The sequence below is a fragment of the Leptosomus discolor genome, chromosome 12 (assembly GCF_034619465.1).
Source record: "Leptosomus discolor isolate bLepDis1 chromosome 12, bLepDis1.hap2, whole genome shotgun sequence".
Lineage (NCBI taxonomy): Eukaryota > Metazoa > Chordata > Aves > Leptosomiformes > Leptosomidae > Leptosomus > Leptosomus discolor.
The window spans coordinates 10953594-10970622 of record NC_141402.1 but is presented as its reverse complement, the minus strand read 5'-3'; the positions used below and the strand labels follow the sequence as shown (position 1 = coordinate 10970622).

At 58.5% G+C, this 17029-nt stretch overlaps 1 protein-coding gene across 1 annotated transcript; it reads right to left on the bottom strand.

Moving 5' to 3' along the window:
- Positions 1-10230: 10230 nt before the first annotated feature.
- On the bottom strand, positions 10231-14003 carry RASSF7 (Ras association domain family member 7). Its single transcript, XM_086472326.1, has 5 exons — positions 13901-14003; positions 12789-13693; positions 11639-11807; positions 10934-11044; positions 10231-10262 (listed from the first exon to the last, which is right to left on the bottom strand). The coding sequence occupies exons 1-5, from the start codon at positions 14001-14003 to the stop codon at positions 10231-10233; spliced, it is 1320 nt and encodes a 439-aa protein (XP_086328452.1).
- Positions 14004-17029: the final 3026 nt, after the last annotated feature.

Genomic DNA, 17029 nt, shown 5'->3' with positions numbered 1-17029 from the left:
CGGGTGACCGCACGCACGTAGTGGAGGAAGGACTGGTTCCCGCCTCGCTCTCAGCTGTGGTTGTCTGCCCGTGCCTCGGCTCTCCGCCGGGGAGGGGAGCGCAGCCCTGTCTCCGCTCGCCGGCGGACGTGACCGAGAGTGAACGCGCAACGTCCTCGCAGACACTCGGGTCATTGTCAGACATCAGACGGGGGATGGGGGCGGAAAACACGGTCCTTTTCCTGAAAACAGAGAGCAGAGCAAAACCTGCACCGGCCTTGTGTCTGCCTGCCCGCTCGGGCCTTCGGAGGTCAAAACCCTGGTAAAGCCGCAGCCAGAAAACACAAAGTGCCTCGTGTTTGAAAAGATCTGCCCTGTTAAAGGGCAAATTTTTAATGGCACATTAATTGATAGTGGTGTTTGCCAGCCCCTGGGGTAGGATGGGGGCCTGTTCACCCTTTTGGCTTCATCCCCGGCCCATGGGCGCAGTCCCCACTGCACGGCAGCATCAGCGCTGTGCCAAGGTGGCCGGGCGGCCCGTGGCGCTCCCAGGTCCCTGTCACCACACCCACCCCGTGGCTCTGGCAGCGGGGACCGAAAGCCAGTGGGGAACAAAGGGGAGAGCTGCGGGGCGGGGATGAGCCGGGGCTCTCCCTGGGCAGCACCGGCCATGTCAGCAGGAAATTTCATCCCGGAGATTAAGGGCTGAGCCACGGGTTTGTTCGGCACTGGAGGGGGAGCAGGGGCTGAGGGCAAACGGCACCCACTGGCCTTGCCGCAGAGCCCCCGGGCCCATGGCCTCACCAGGAGAGTGTCCACTGAGCCCGGGGGGGCCTCACCGCTCCTCTAAAGGCATGGACGACGGCACCTCCAGAGCAAGCGGCCACAGTGCCACTCCGCGCTGGGGGTCTGACATGGTGCCCAGGGAGGGCCAAGCCACGCGCGGGCAGCCAGCTGTGCCAGCACCGCTTCCGAATGTGCGCCTTCCCCACACGCTCACAGTCAGGGGAAGAAGGATTTTACTTATTTATTTATTTTTCAGTAAAACCTGCAACGTAAGGCAACGCCTGGCCAAAGAGGCGAGGGACTCGGCGGCCGACGCACACATGCCCCATGGGGCAGCCTGGCAGCAGCAGCAGTGCTGCAGGGAGGTGTTGGGGCAGTACCCAGCCATGTCACTCTGCACAAAATACCTATTTTTAAACAAAGCGATTTTTTTTCCACATCCATGCCTCTCTTTTTGCATTGGCTCACCTTGGAGGGCGCAGGGCCGGCGTGCTCCACGGCCCATTTTGTTCCAGTCCAGGCACAAGCTGTGCACTGGGGAAGATGTAAAATACGTGACTTTTTCCCTACAGCTGCTGGGTGAAAACAAAAAAAGCTCACATAGCACGCGCACAAAACGACCACAGAGGCTGTCATTGTGCGGGCTGTCACGCAGGAGCGGGGCTGTCCCCCTGTCCCCCCTCCCCACCGGCAACAGCAGAGCAGAGCCACTAATGGCTGGTGAGCGCTCCAGCAGAACAAGTAGGGAAATCCTTTCGGTGGGGAATTGCCACGGGCTGGGGAGGGAGCCTGCGCTGGGTTCTGCTCCCCCACCTTGCGCCACAGCTCGCGGGAAGAGCGCCGGGCGGCAAAGCGTTGGCCAGAGCCGCAGCAGCGGGCGCCAAGGGAGTTTTCCCAAGGGATGCAGAGCTGGTGTCCTTTGCTGGGCAGCGTGCGTTACCTGTTCCGCAGGGATGTGGCGCCTGGCCCCTGCTTGGTCACGTTCGCACCCAAAGCGTTCTGTCCCGACCATCGGCGGTAGGGGCGAAGCGGGGGTCCCACCAAACGTCCCCGCTCCCCCGGGTGCGCTCTGGCTCCTGGGCTGTTTGGGGAACTTTGGGTGCTGGACACACGGTGCGTCTCTGAACGAGGCTCTTCGCCTCGGCGGGACGGTGCTGTGCCCACCTGGGAAGCTCCATCTCGGGCGCTTCGCAAAGCCTCGTCGAGGCGCCCTGAAATTTTCAGCGCCTCAACCGTTCGCATAGCTGCCGGCCCGGTGGGCGAGAGCGGGCTCTCCCCCCGTGCGGGGGTGTGGGGAGCGTCCCCGGGGGCCTTCAACGGCCCGTCCCTTTTCGGGGGGGACAGAAGGCACTGGAAGAAGTCTCCCGGGGGGGGAGCTGGGGCCCTCCTGGAGACCACCCCCACCGCCGCTCCGGGGCACGGCGGGGCCTTCCAGGCTCAGGGATCCCCTGGAACGGCCCCCCCGCCCCTGCGGGGGCACACGGGGTCTCCGCACGCCCAATCCGGTGGGGAACAACGGGGGGGAAGAAAACTTAATTAACAACGTAAAATTCAATAGGAGGCCGTGATAGCCGGCGGCCGGTGGCTGGGGGGGGGGGGGGGGGTGTTGGCGGCAGCCCGCCGTTCCCGCCCGCGGCGCGCGCCGCCACGCCGCCAACGGACCCCGCGCGCGGCCAACCGTGTCCCCCCCCCCCCCCGCGGCGCCGCGCACCGCCTACGTGCGCCCCGACACTGCCCTGATGGCACGGCCCCGGCGGACCGTACCATGGGCCGGGCTGCGGTGGGGGCGGGAATGGGACGGAGGGGAGCGTCGGGGTGGGGGTAACGGGGCTCTGAGGGGGGGGAAAGGGGCTCCCCGCGGGCGACGGGGGGTATGGGGTGCCGCCAGCGGCCGGCGGCGTGAGGCGAAGCGGCGAGGGCGGGGAGGGGGGTCGGCGGGGCGGGGTGAGCGGGAGGCGGGCGGCGGTTCAACAGGTACAAATGGTTCCTCCCCGCAGCAGCGACGTGCAGAAGCGAACGCGCCGCGCCCGCCGCTGTCACTGACGGGGGGGGCCGCCCCGCCCCGCCCCGGCGCCTCTGCCGCCGGGCGGTGACGGAGCCGCTATTGGACGCTGCGGCGCGGGGTCGGGGCCGGCGGGCGGGCGGGCGGGGTCGCTATTGGCGGGCGCGGCGGGGTGGGCGTGGCGGGGGGCCGCGGCGCGCGGCGTGGGCCGGGCCGGGGCAGAGCGAGAAGTTGGCGGCGGCGGCGGCGGGGGGGAGCGCGGAGCGGCGGGAGCGCAGGTGAGCGGCGGCCGTGGCGGGGAGAGACACCCCCACCACCACCCCGGGAACGGTGGGGCGGCTCGTCCCGGGGGTGGGTACGCGGAGCTGCAGCCCTCCGTGCCGGGGCGCGCCGCGGAGCCCCGGCCACGGCGCGACCCCCCGCCTCATCCTTCCGGTTGCCCGGTGTCTCCTGTGCTGCAGGTGGGTCCCGCCGCCCCCCCCGTCACCCTCCAGGAGCAGGTGAGCCACTGACTAACGCACATTGTGCTCTCGGCGACTCCACTGTGCGTGTGACAGCGGCTAACCTGCTCCTCGGACATCGCTGTGCGGCCGCCGCGCCTCCGCTGACCCGCGCCTCGACGCCGCGACGCCTGCGTCCCCTCCCCGCCACCCAGGTGAGGGGCTCCGGCCTGCCGAGGAGTCACCCCCCCCCAACCCCCCCCCCCCCTTCCAACGCCACTGTCCTGCCTCCAGCGGACCCCCGACCCGCCGTCGGTAGCGCTCCGCTGTTCGCTCGGGGGGCCCGGCGGGAGCGGAGCTGCGGGGAGTGGGCCGTGGCGGCGCGGGGGGCGCGAAGAGCCGGCGGTAAAGTTGCGCAGGAGGGCTCGCGTGCCCCCCTCTCTCCTCTGAAGTAGACAAGCGCTAGCGGACTCCGCACCGAGTTTAAAGGGGCGCTTCATCCCGGCCGGTGACGTCTTGATACCCGGTCAGTGACTAACCGAACTGCTATTGCCAAGGGTGTGTTAACAGAAGAGACCGTGCCTGGTGTTGCCCTGGATGAGTCACCTTTAAAGGGAGACTCTGCTCTGTTAGAAGCAGAAACGAGCTTTGCTTTCCTTTTGCATTACTGTTCTGTCTCCCATTCCACCCCTCACCTTTGCTTGCTGCTTCCTGCTCCTCACGCCGGGGCACTATCAGTCCCCCCAGCCCCGGCCGGGCGCTGGCAGAGCTGCCTCGCGCGGTCGTGCCGTGATGTCACGCTGGGGAGCTCTGACTTCATGGTCCCGAGGAGCAGGAAGGCGAGACGGGCAGGGACTCCTCCGGCTGCTGTCACTGCGAACGGAGGAAGTGACGAAGCAGATTGCTTCTACAAAGTTCTCTCCTGTGATTTTTGGGCTGGTGAAGAACTGGGTAGTTGAAAAGTATCTTTTTTTTGAAGCGCAGCGCAGCTTTGTCAGCAGCTTAAGCTCATAATAACCAGCTAGGATCCACTGCAGCCTGCCGAGGCTCCCTGGAAGGGCTCGGGTATTGTCGCTCTTGCCCAGGCTGCTCATGTGTAGCCCTGGACCATTGTAAAGGTATTGTAAAGAAGGCATTGGCAGTGCTGTGGTCAGTAAGTAGTTAATTGCACGGAAGCCAGAGCAACGATGAAGTTTCTCACAGAGAAGTTTTGCCTGTCCCCATCTCCCCTGCCTGCGCTCGTTTGTCGTGTCTCCCTTGGGTCCTGGCGGAACGTCTGCTCTTCCGCAAGAAAAATCAGCTCTTCTGCCCTGTGCCGGCTGGGGGAGTCCAGGGTGCTCAAACAGGCTGGAAAGAGAGGAAAACCGCCTGAATTTACCGAAGCTGCTTTCATGCTTGTTCAGAAGCCAAATGGGCCTTTTCTTTGATGGGGGGGGAAACAAGTTGGCGGCATTCTCAGCCCCCAAAGGCTTTCCTCCTCCCTAGCTGCACCCGCAGTGCAGCTTCTCAGTGCTGGTCCCGAGCAGGCGGGAGCATGGTGAGCCACGTGGAGAGCAGGGAGTGGGGCAACCTGGTGTGAAACACACCTACATACGAGTGCATCTGTGAGCTGAAACCGCATCCCTGCAGCCTCCCGCTGCCCCATTTCGTCAGGGACCGTGCACGGAACAAACCTGTACCTGAAAATGAAGGCGGTCTGTTTCTCTTTGAAGAAATACTCCTGCGGTCGGGACTGCGCTGCCCGATGACTAACCCCTGGGGATGCCACTGGCAGAAGCAGCTTCGCGGGTCCCCTGGCAGGACTTGTCCTCGTTTCCACGAGCAGCACCGTGGTATGAACGCTTCTGACTTCCCACTACCTACGGACCATCCTGTTCAGCTCCAGTAAGCAAAGGCAAGGGGGGTTGAAGTGAAGTTTGTTTGGTTTTGCTTTTTTTTTTTTTTTCCTCTTGTCTCACAAGACAGTTTGTGTGGGGGAATGTACAACTCAATTCCTGTTTTTAACATTCTTGTGGCGTGATTCAAAACTAACCTGCTGTGCTGTCACCTGAAGTCTTCAATAAATAGTGCAAAACCAGTGTTTGGGTGCTTATTACTGTAATCCAGGGCGCCAGACCAGCTGAAGGGGAAGGCTGCTCCTTCTCAGTGACACATCTGATGGGCATTGCACGCCCTGTGCCTCCCGTCTCTTATTTTGCCTCGGTAGCCAGTGAAGGCAGCTTGAAAAGGAGAGCGGAAGGGTGCACCCTGGTTGTCCGTCAAGTGTCGGTGCCTTCACCCCTGCCCTAGCCCAAGAGCCCCAGAGTGCTCCCCAGAGGTGAGAGAACACACCAGGGTGAAGATGCCCCTTAACTCCATATTCTTCAGTAGCTAATAGAGATTTGTGAGGTGACACTTATCCTGGTGACAAGAGTAGTGGGGTGCTAAAGCGTCTGGCCCAGAACTGATGCTGTGAGACTTGGGGAGAGGTGGGGTGTACCTGTCAGGAGGGGATGATGCTGAATGTCAGGCCCGTGAAGCTGAGGGGCCTCTCTGTGCTCCCCAAGGATGCTATTCTCTCATTTCAGCGCTTCGCAGAGGGCCGGGCACAGGCCTGACGCTTCAAGCACTGCGCTGGGAAGCGCCTGTTGTGTGCCGTCTGTGCCGTGTGCCAGCAGCAGGTCCTCCGCGGTGAGCCTCGCCCAAGGAGCAAGCTGGCCTGTGAGGAACAGGAGGAGTACATAAATTGTTGAAGAGGAAGTCAGTTAGTTAAATGCAAGCAGGGACTTATATAATACGTCCTAAAAAAAAAAAAAAGATTTCTGCTGGCAGGAGGTTCCGTTGGGAGAGAGATTTGCTCATCCATAAACAAGAAAATTTCCCGGCCTCCTCTAGTGCTGTGACTTTTTTTTTTTCCAGGGCAAGGTAGAATGTGCTTGGTCTTTACCCTGAGACAGGGAAAGGAAAATCATCCTGGGGAGAGCAGACAACGCTCCCTGCATGGACATGCATGGCAGTTCAAATGGTTTCTTTTCTCCATCTGCAGTGAGCTACCCTTGGAGGAGCCGTGCGCCCAGGAGCGAGTGGAAGAGCATCTGTACACTGCTTGGGGAGCAAAACCAACAGGAATTTTCTCCTCCAGTCATTCACACCTTTCCTTATGTAACTGGTGCTGAAGTGTTTAAAAGCCGCTTGCCAAATCCAGGGGCTGGGAGGCAGCACAAATGCTTCTAGCGTTCTAGACGAAATTTAGGGGAGAAAAAAAAAATCCCAGACACTGAGGAACTTGTGCAAATCCACAACTTGTGAACTGGGGGTGTTTCAAGTGTCTGCAGCTGTGCTGCCCTTGAGAAACCGTGCTGGCCTGGGGCAGTGCAGCCACCCTGCCCACCATCTGTGGAGGATGCCCGGCCTAGTGAGCTGACACAGTCCAGGGCAGATGGGAGATGAGCTGGGAGCCATTTTTCTTATGCAGTGTTAAAAAAAATAAGTAATTGGGTAGTGCAGAGAGAAGAACCCCAGGGAGGCTGGAGGTGGCAGAATTTCTCTCCTGAATGGTGCCTTGTGCTGACAGAGCCTGCAGGTAGCGCGCAGATTTATTTTATTTTTTTTAAAAAAAGGGATGTTGGGACTGTTTGCCAGTGAAAGACAGGTATATCCCCTGCTTTGTGATTTTTGGGTGGCACTGGAGCTGGTGGCAAGAAGCATCCGAGGAGGGAGAAGCTCCAAAGCCCATTCCCACCTGCCACAGGGAAGGACGAAGCTGCCCCGCAGCACCCGGGGGATGTGGGGACACAGCTCCCCGCTCAGCCAGGCACAGCACCCTCCAGCCAGCCAGCACACTTGGATCCCTGCCTCGCCTGCCAGCCAGTTGTTCCCTCTCCAGCATGCACCGTACGCTGCACTTGTGGTTTGTTTTTTAAGGGAAAAACCCAGTAATTTATTTGCTTTGTTTTAATCTCATAACAATGAGTAATTCCTTCCTACCGCTTGGTAGTGGCCTAGAAAAGGACAGCATCATCTCCACTGTAGCAAGAAGGCTTCTCCCAGGGCATAAAATTTTAATTAGGAACAATCACGCAGCCTTGAAATGGGAATTGGGAGCAGCAAAAAAGTCAAACCATCAATAAAATATTCAATGGCAGAAATGTATTATTGACACAGCCTTTAGAGCGGATAAAAGCGGGAAGGCGGGGGAGCCTGAGCAGGTATCGAGCCTCACTCGGTTAAATAACGCACAGGGCCCTGCACGCTTGCCGTGCCGTTGCACACCCGCCGTGCTGGGAGGAATATAGGTCACCCGCGGATGGGGAGTTTCCTAAGGTAATAAATGGGTTTGATTAACGCCTCTCCCCCTGCTGTGGTGAGCACCATGGCAGGGGAAGAGGCGTTAATCAAAGTAATTTATTACCTTACAAAACACCTCTGCCTCTGCAGCAGCTGGGCGATGGTTTATAGGACACAAAATGAAAAAAAATAAATAAAAATTGCAAAATACCACCACCTTGAGCTGAAAAAGCAGTTAGCCCCCGGGCAGTGTGCTCCCCCCCACCCCACAGCTGATTCTTGGATGCATTACGCTGTCCCCCGTCCCACGCAGCAGTTCCAAATCCTGCATCCCAGCCAAGAGGCATCAGCTGCAGCGCCAAAATCTGCTGTGATTTATAGTTTTTAAACCCTTACTTCCTCCTGCCCTGCCCCCCCCCCCCCCCCCCCCCCCTTGGAAAGACTGGTGCTGATTTGGCCTGTCAGATCATGGCTGAACAGAAATAACCCACCAAAAAAAAAAAAAAAAAAAAAAAAGCAGAAGTGTGGGGCAGAAATCCCACGTGAAATCAGAGATTCAAATTCATTTTTTGCCCCGTTTCTCCTGGCAGAAGGTGCTGTAAGTGATAACCCTTTTCTCTTTATTCCCATTTATTTTGCAGAAGGCAAAGCTACAAATGAAGCCCCAAAACCAAAAGATCCAGTTTTTAACCTGCAGGGCTCAGTTTTTCTGGGCACACAGAGGACTTCATGTTAACGTCCCAAAATCTGTCCATGTCTAGGGCAAGCAGGTTTTCTGAACCCGCATTTCAGGTGCTTTTCCTCCAAGCAGCACCAAAATGCTCTTTACAACCTCCATTGTGCTCCGCTTCTCTTCTTAGCAAGGCAGGGTCTCCTTTTAAAAGCAAGAGTCCAAAAAAAGGAGTGCAAGAAGCCCCAAAAGCAAGGAGAAACTCCTTGATGCAGCTGCATGGAGCAAATGTATTTTTAACTCATTTTCCCTGAGATATGTGATTTAAGGAGTGGGGGAAAGAAACCAAACAATGACAACAACAAAAAGCCTAGAAAAAAGCCCAACAAAACCAAACCTTAATTCAAAAAAGATAACTCTGAAATTGCATCTCCCTGCTGCAGTAGCTCTCCCAGTCATAACTGGAGCCACACCAGCGCTCTCCCAGTGAAGCAACCTGTAATTCTTCAGCATCACTTGACTAACGTGCTGAGCTGCGGCGGCACCTGGAAAACTGCCTTGGAGAGGAGCACATCCCTGGGGCCCAGCGCCCAGCAGAGTCGCGGGGGAGATGCTGGTGGAGAGCAAGAGCCGACGTTCTCACCTGCGGTTATCCAGGTGCGGACGGAGGGGTGGGAAGGCAAATGGGAGCTTTCCCCCTTACCTGCTCCTGCCTGCGGCCGAGCGCCATCCCCTTCGCTTCCTGTCCTAAAATGCTCCGAGCTGCTGCTGTGCATTATTAAAATGCTGCCATGTTTCATCTCGGAGACGGCCACCCTCTCACCAGAGACAAGCTTCATCCGCTGGTTGTAAAGCGCTTTGTGATTTAAAACAAAACAAAACAAAAAAATAAAAAAGAGCGGCATGTGCGTAAGATGCATTTGGTCATAAAACACTTACGGCTTTCATTCGGCAAACGGGAGGAGACGGCTTGGAAACGAAAGGAGGCAGCTGCGGGGCGCGCAAACCGCTCGGACGTGCCCATCGGGCTCTGGACCAGCCACCGGCGGGGACGGCCGCCCTGGGCCACAAGAGCACGCTCACGCTTGCTTTGCTCAAATCCTTTCCCAAAGATTTATTGAAAATTGAAACCGCGGCACACAGGATTACACTCGTATGGGGAAGGCGGGGTTTTACGGCAAACACTGTGCCGGAGTCACATTTTCTTTTTTTTTTTTTTTGCACACGATGTGCTGAAAACAGGCTCGGGGACCTCCTGGACAAACCCAGCCCCTCCCCAAACTGCTTTGCTTTCGCAATTAAAATCCAAGGCGATGGGACAGATGAACAAACACCGATAATATCTACTGGCCATCATTTAAAAAAAAAAAAAAAAAAATCAGTGAAATGTCACCATGAGCATTCCAGTCCTGCGCTGCCACCGGGGAAGGGCTCATTCTGCAATTTTTTGTTTTAAAAACAAGTTGAAAAGTTAAGGGGATTTAAGAAAAACCAGCTCCCGCTGTGTGTTCTCTGCTCCCTTGAAGCCTGGTCTGTGGCACTGTGGAAAGGGGGTTTCTACTACAGCCTTCTTGTATTAATACAAAAAACCGAGGGGTGCAGAAATTTGTCTGAAAGCTGCTCTTGTGCCTCCCCTGCAGCCAGCGAAGAGGCTATTTGTCACGGCCCCGCTCACTGCGGCGAGGTGCTGTAACACCGAGAACTTGCTCCATATCCAGGCGAGCCTCCCGGCAGGTCTCCACCACAGCTCCGCTCCTCTAGGCAAAGGGGCAAGGACGTTTCCAAACGTACGATGGGTCTTTTGAGGAGGCTACGCAGAACAGGAGCACCGCTGGTTTCTGTCGAATATAGAAAGCACTTTAAAAAAATAGAAGAAAGGGGCTGCTTCCATCCGCAGGCGACGAGGGTTGCTTTGTGTATTGGTCTCTGGTTTTATTTTACAGTCTGTAAAAATACTCTGTCTGGCCGTCCACTTCCATTCACGATATAAAGCAGTAAAAAAAAATAATATATATATATATATATAATATGGTTTATTTATACAGTTACACTTGCAAGGCAATCGATCCTCTGCTGGCCAGGCCCTTCTACCTCCAGATGCTCTGCCTGGTCGATACGACTGCAAGACAAGACAAAACCAACCTGAGTGGCCCCATCACGGTGGGGGAGCCCTCGCAAAAAGAAACGGGGAACAGAAAACGGGCCGTACGCGAGGGCAAAGCCTGAACTGGGAGATGGACATGCAGACGCTGCAGCCTCTGGTGAGATGGGGGATGGCCGTTGGGTTTGCTGAGGGGACGGTGGTGTGGGTGGGAATGGGACGCCGGGATGCGGGCAGCATTGCCGCGGCGAGCAGGGACATCGCAGCTTGCTTTTGCTGCACCTGAAAACCTGCTGCCAGGTGGAAAAAGGGTCACGGGAGGTGGAAAGGGTTTTAGGGCGAACTGGTCCCCAAGATGGAGCAAAAGGAACTCCTGTAAAAGACGGGAGCTGAATCCTCCACACCGTAACCCTCGCCAGGTTCTAGCTGGGGGGCAGGCGGGGCAGCAGGAGAGGGGATGAGGAGCATCCTCCGCAGCTCCAGGCACAGAGCTGGACCACCAGAGTGCGAGCCCCCGGCAGCAGAGTGGAGGCTGCTGGGGTGTAAGCTTTGCTCTTCCTAATGGCACCTATAAATAGCTCCGGCCTCCCGCTCCCAGCACACGCTCGCTCTCTGCAGCCCGTTTTGGGCAGCAAAAGCCTCTCCCTAGACCAGCTCGTGCTCCTGCGGGCCTGCCGGGATGTACGTACCCTCGGGGTTCAGGCTGGACACCAGGGGCTCTGGCAGGGTCCTGGGATGGCTGAGGAGCTGCTTGGTGCTGGCCCGGGGAGGCGAGTCGGTGCCGGCAGCGGGAGGAAAACCTACGGATGGGGAAAAACTCCTGTCTCAGGCAGGGCTCGTGCCTCCATGGGCACAGCCACTGCAGTGTCAGGGCAGCCACATCACCTTCACTGGGTGCTCTGGGGGAGGGGTAAACAACCCGGTCCCTGCTCTCCCCCGTCTCTGTGGCCCCAGGCACCACGCTCACCCCACAGCCCCCAGGGTCTGACGCTGGCCCTCAGCCACCTGCTTTTTGCCGCTCCTGCCCTGGTGGCATGCAGCAATGCCGCGAAGGAAAGCTCCCTGTGGCTGCCGTGGCAATGCAGGATCCAACCCCTGAGCATGGCTACGAGCAGCCCTGAGGCTTCAACGGGGGAGAGGAACAAGCCCCGGGGTTGGCAAACCTCAGAGACCCTCCCTGGGGTGGTGAGCGACCGTCATGCCAGCACCAAAACCCCTTCCCTGCTGCCTAACCTCAGCGCCCAGGGCAGAACAGGCCAGCTTTGGGGCTGACCCCCTTGGAGGGGATGCTGACCCCCTTGGAGGGGATGCTGACCCCCTTGGAGGGGGGGAGCAGGGAGTGGGCAGGGGTCCCCCGGAGCAGCCCCCCGCGGCCGAGCCGGCGGCGTGCTGACCTCCGTTTCTCCGGCAGGCTGGCAGCTCGCGCGGGCTCGGCTCCGGCTGGGCATCCTCCTCGGACCTGGCCTGCAGGACAGTCACCGTGGCCCCCGTCTGCTGAATAAACTGCTGCAAATTACACTGCCTCAGCTCCTTATTTAACTCCTCCAGCTCTTGGGTCTGGGCCTGCAAAACACACACCAGTCGGGGGCGGGGGGAACAGGACAGGGTGAGCCTTATGTCCCCCTCATTCCCCATAACCAGCTGGCATACCCCCCCCGCCCAGGGCTGCTCCCCCTGCCAGAGCTGATGGAGGGGACCTCAGGGGTACCACAGCTCAGCCACCCCGCCCCGAGGGCCTGTGGGCAGCAGAGTGGCCCGGGTGGCGGGGACGAGGAAGGCCTTGGTTTGGGCACAGCCCTGCTTTGCGGCGTCTCCACAAGAGGGTGCGAGCAGCTGGGGAACGGCGGCCGCCGCCAAGCTGGGAGATGCTGGACGCCAACTAGATGCTCTAGAGGAGAGGCTGGAAGCATCGCAGCCCTGGGGAAGGGCGGCCACTACTGCCTGGCTGGGCAAAACCTTCTCCCTTTTGCCTCACCGAAGGGAAGCCGGTAGGTGGAGGGTGGGCATCACGCAGCGCCTGGACCCCCTGATGCTGGGGGGGGGGGGGCTGGGACAGGCGAGCCCCATGGCTCAGCCCCACAGGTGTCATCTCCATGCCACGCAGGCCCCCACAACGAGCCCTTGCACAGCTTGCGTGGTCAAAAGGCTTTGTGCACAGGCACCATGGGGACCTACGCTACCCCCTGCTGCGACTCCCTTTTTCCGAGATGGCATCGACCCTTGCACCAACGCCACCGACCCCGCACATGGACCGCTTGCTCCAGCACCATTGTCTGTGCCAGAGCGGGGTGACGCTGTGCTCCCCACGCACCAGCCAGCAGGAGCCCCAGCCCAGTCGCAGCTTGCACGGCGAGCGATGGGTGCAGGACATCGCGCTGGCCGGGTAAGAGTGGTGGTGTCCGCCCAACAGCGGTCACTGCCACACCCAGCCCCACGCTCATCGGCCACATAGGCTAGGACCAACCTCACTCAACCCATCAGCCCAGTGTCGCTGGAAAGCTGGTCCCACCACACCATGGGGCTGCTCAACCTGGTCCTCCCTACCTGCAGGTTTCTTTCAGCTTCCTCCAGGGCCTTCTCCACGCTGGCCAGGTTGCTCTCCAGCTGCGTGCTTTGCTTGACCTTGACCTCCAGGTCCCTTTTCATCTTGGTGGCCATGTCCTCCAGCTCTGTGGGGTTGGGCACAGGGGTCTCCTTTCCTCTCTTGGCCCTCTCGGCCATCTCCCACTGGATCTCCTCCTGCAGGGCTTCAGTCCGGGCACTCAGCTCGTAGATCCTCTGGGTGTACTCCTCCAGGCTGGCCCGCAGGCTCCTAACCCGCTCCTGCCGCTCCCGTTCACACTCCTTCTCCAGCCGGAGCTCACTCTGCCAAAACTCCTCCTCTCCCAGCTCCGTCTCGTTCCTCCGCACCAGGTGCTCCAGGTAGAGGATCTCATCCTCCTGGCCAGCAACCCGGCCCCGCTCCCAGAGCCGTAGGTCCGTCTCCAGGGTGTCCCCGTGGGCCTCCAAGGAATGTAGCTGTTCCTGTTGCCGCAGCACCCTCCTAAACAGCTCCTCCTTGGAGGGCTGGACAACTCCACCGCCCTCCAAGTCCATCCCTTCCTGCGCTTGGTGCCTCCAGCGGCTCATGGCAAACTGGTCGCTGGAGCCTGTGGGACCCAAGTTGAAGGTCATGGATTTTTTCGGCTCCCAGGAACGGGGCACATCTGTGCCGGCGGGCCTGGGCTTGATGGGCAAGCTGGCCCGGATGAACGTCCTCTCAGGAGCTTGGGGAGCGCCCTCTGAGGAGGGCCGCTCGGCCATGCTGGGGCCCGTCCGCCGCAGGACGAACTGCACGTCGTTGGCATACTGCCCGCACTTGGCCAGCGACTCCAAGGGGCACTCCAGCGGCAGCAGCTGTCGCTCCTTCTCCCGCAGCTTCTGCACCAGCACGTAGCGGCCCGTCTGACCTGCCGGGAGGAAGCGAGCACGTCAGATGGGGAAAGCCGTGGCCAGCAGTGGCGTGCCGAGGCTGCTGCTCCACGGGTAGCGCCACCACCCTGAAGCAGGACCACCACCCACCCAAGGTCTCCTTTTCCAGGCAGGACCTGCAGATGAGGCATCCCCTCGGCAGGTGCCCCCACCCACGATCCCCCCAGCAGGTGGAGATGGCTCACCGATGGCCCGCGCTAAGGCGATGACCACTTCTTGGCAGGTGGTTTGCTCCGAGACGCCGCAGACGACCCTCTGGATCCCGTCCACCCAGACTTTCAGCTCCATCCCCACGGCTGCCGGGCCTCAGGTGCGCTGGGTCATCGCAGGACAGGCTGCCTGCAGAGAGAAAAGAATCCAGGTTTCCATCCCAAGCCGCTAACAAGGAATATAAGATGCTCTAAGAGCGGCGTCATATAAATCATCCTCAAGGCCAGCATCCCGCAAGGTGCATCCTAGACCAAGCAGTTGCTTGCTGCTGCCCTCCAACCATCTCTGCAGCTCTCCCTGCACATGGATTGCATTTTTGTTGGTATTATTAAAACACTGAAAAAAACTCCAACCCATCAACCAAAAAAAAAAATTTTCTTTTTTTTTTTTTTTTCCCCTCTGCTGTCTGGACAAAAATCTTCCCGTGGTGGGAAGTGATGTGGTTTGTGTGCCTGCACGGTGCCCAGAAGATGATGCCCAGGTTATTTCTGCTGCGAGTGCAGACTTTTAATGGGTTTGATGGACTTTCACTGCAATTTCTCTGACAATTTGGCAGTGCCACACCGGGGGATTTTCCAAACAATATTGGAAAAGGCAGAGAAACCGACGGCCGCCCACCCTTGCAATGGGATATTAAGAGAAGGTGCAGATAATGCGCATTTTAATCTATTTACCTCCATCTCAATTTATCAGAGAGGGATTACAAAATTAAAATAAAGCCTCTTTCTGCGCAAAAACATGACCAAAGGTGGGGTTTGGGAGGGAGAGCCAGGCATGAAGGCCTGCGGTGAATCCCAGTCTCCTGGGGGATCTCTGCCCAACGCCGGGACCCAGCCCGACTCCCACCCGGTGGTTACTTCTCCTGCGTTAAAATAACAGCCATTAGCCCAGGTGCACCCGCCTCCTGCCTCTTCCAGCAGCTCAACAGCTGCGACAGTCTTAAAAAAAAAAAAAAAAAGTAAAAAAAAAAAGTTTAAGTACAACCTGTAAAGAGCTCAAATATTTGAGCTTACAGTGTTTTCAAACCCCATGCAAACAAAGACATAGCTTTTTTTCCCCTATAACACCTTTTTTTCTAGCATCAGGCTTGCCTGAAAGCCCCAGACAGAGGAAGGTATACAGGAAATTTCCAGTCCAGAGGGTCCCAAACCACTTTCCCAACCTAACCCAGCTGGTTGCAGCCTCTCCACCCCTCAGCTCCAGCTCTCCCGAGGTCGCAGCTGGGCTGTGAGAAAGCTCAACCTCAGGTTAAACACCACTTCTGGCTTGTTTTTTGTGGCCTGCTTGAGTAATCAAAGGGAGGGCTCGAAGGGTCCTGCCTCTGGTGATGAGGGATTTTAGCCACGGTGCAAGAAAGGCAAGTAGAAACCAGGGGAGATGTGGCTTGGCGAGGCCGTTCCCCACGGGTGCCGGGTCCCATCAGTGCCACCCCCCTGCTCACCTCCGAAACGTGGGCACGGAGCAGCCACCGCAAATACCTTGGCGCTGAGCTCATGTTTGCCTTGGCTGGGTGGCCGGGGAAAACCGGTGGGGTTGAAAGGCAGTTCGGGCTCAGCCAACCTCTCTGTGAGCCCAAACCCACTTAATTTGTAAGGTTTAGCCCAATTTTGTTTCAAAGCTGGGTTTTGGCACTGCTTCCCACACCCTGGGCACTCAAGGCTGCAACTGGCCCCTGGCACGGAGCAAAGTCCGGGCACCGCCACAGCACCACCCAGCTCACCCCGAAGCCACCGTCCGTGTGTGTGTGTGTCCCCCGTGGCACCCTAATGCCGAATTTGGGGTGGCAACACATCCCAGGAAGCTTCACCTCCACCTTGGCTAGGGACCTGACTAGCATTGAACCTGGGGTCCCCTGCCCTGACCACACGGGGAGGCCAGTGGCTTGAAAATAAAATAAATAAATGAAAATAAATAAGAAAAAAAATAACCCAGCCAGTCAAGTCGCGTCGCACAGCCTCACCTTGCCCCAAAAATCCAGTGGTTGCTGAACGCTGCCGTGTGCGAGAGCGGGATGGCTGCCGGCACACCAGTCCCAAGTACCTGTTTGGGTTCAAACCCGGCACCAACCTCCGGCCCCGCCTCGGCCGGCCGCCCTGGCAATCATTTACCAGCAGCCAGCACACGGCACTCCACTACCAAAAAGCTGGAAAAGTGGCAGCCAGCTTTTCTCCCAATAGCGGGGGAACCCCCCAAAAAGCAGCTGGTGCATCCCTCCCCGCTGCATCCCCCAGCACCCCAAAACCCAATTGTTTTTATTATTATTTCCTTAGATCCTTGCAAGCACAGGGGGTCCCCATTAACCGATAGCTCGCTGTAACCCCTGGGGTTTTTGGGGGGTCTCTGTCCCCAGCTCACTGCCAGATATGGGACGTTACCTGCCTCCTTGCAAGGGGGTGGGTGGTAAGTAGGGCTGGGGGCTGCTCCCTGCTCTCCCTGTCCTCCTCACCCCTTCCCAGGGCAGGATCAGCTCCCCCAGCCCACCCAGCTGCCCCCATCCCCCCCCAAACCCTGGGCTCATGGAGGAGCTGACGGGATGAAGGCAGCTCATCCTCATCTGGGGGGGAAACCAGTGACGCACCCCCCAGTGCCATGCCTCCCTGGGTGGGGGGGGATGCATCACAACCTGCATGCAGCATCTTGTCCCCAGTGTCCCACCGTGCCAGCATCACCCTGGTTCAAAAAAAACCCACCGGGCAATAAACCCCCAAACCTCCACCTCGCCCCCTCCACCACCTCCGCAATAGCCCCCACCACGGCTCTTCACCATCACTCCTAAAAAATGAGCAGTTGGGGCTGGTCTCATGGCTCCACTTGCAAATACGAACCCCCTGTCCCCCAGCTTTGCTGCTGACCCCCTGCTTTAATTAGCAGGTGCCTTCGTCACACCACCAGATAACAAAAAAGGCTTTTTTAAGGGTGAGAATCACTTGTCTTGAGGAAGAAGCGCTTCTCAGCGGGTGGCTGGTCTCCAGCTGCCTCTGTTTGTGTTCGTCCTAGGAGGTCACTTTGCTCCTGACCCAGAAGTGCAGGCAGCTGTCAGGCCCTGCCCGCTGCCCCCAAAACAGCGCAGGGAAGCGAGCAGGCGGCTGTGGGAGCCAGGACGC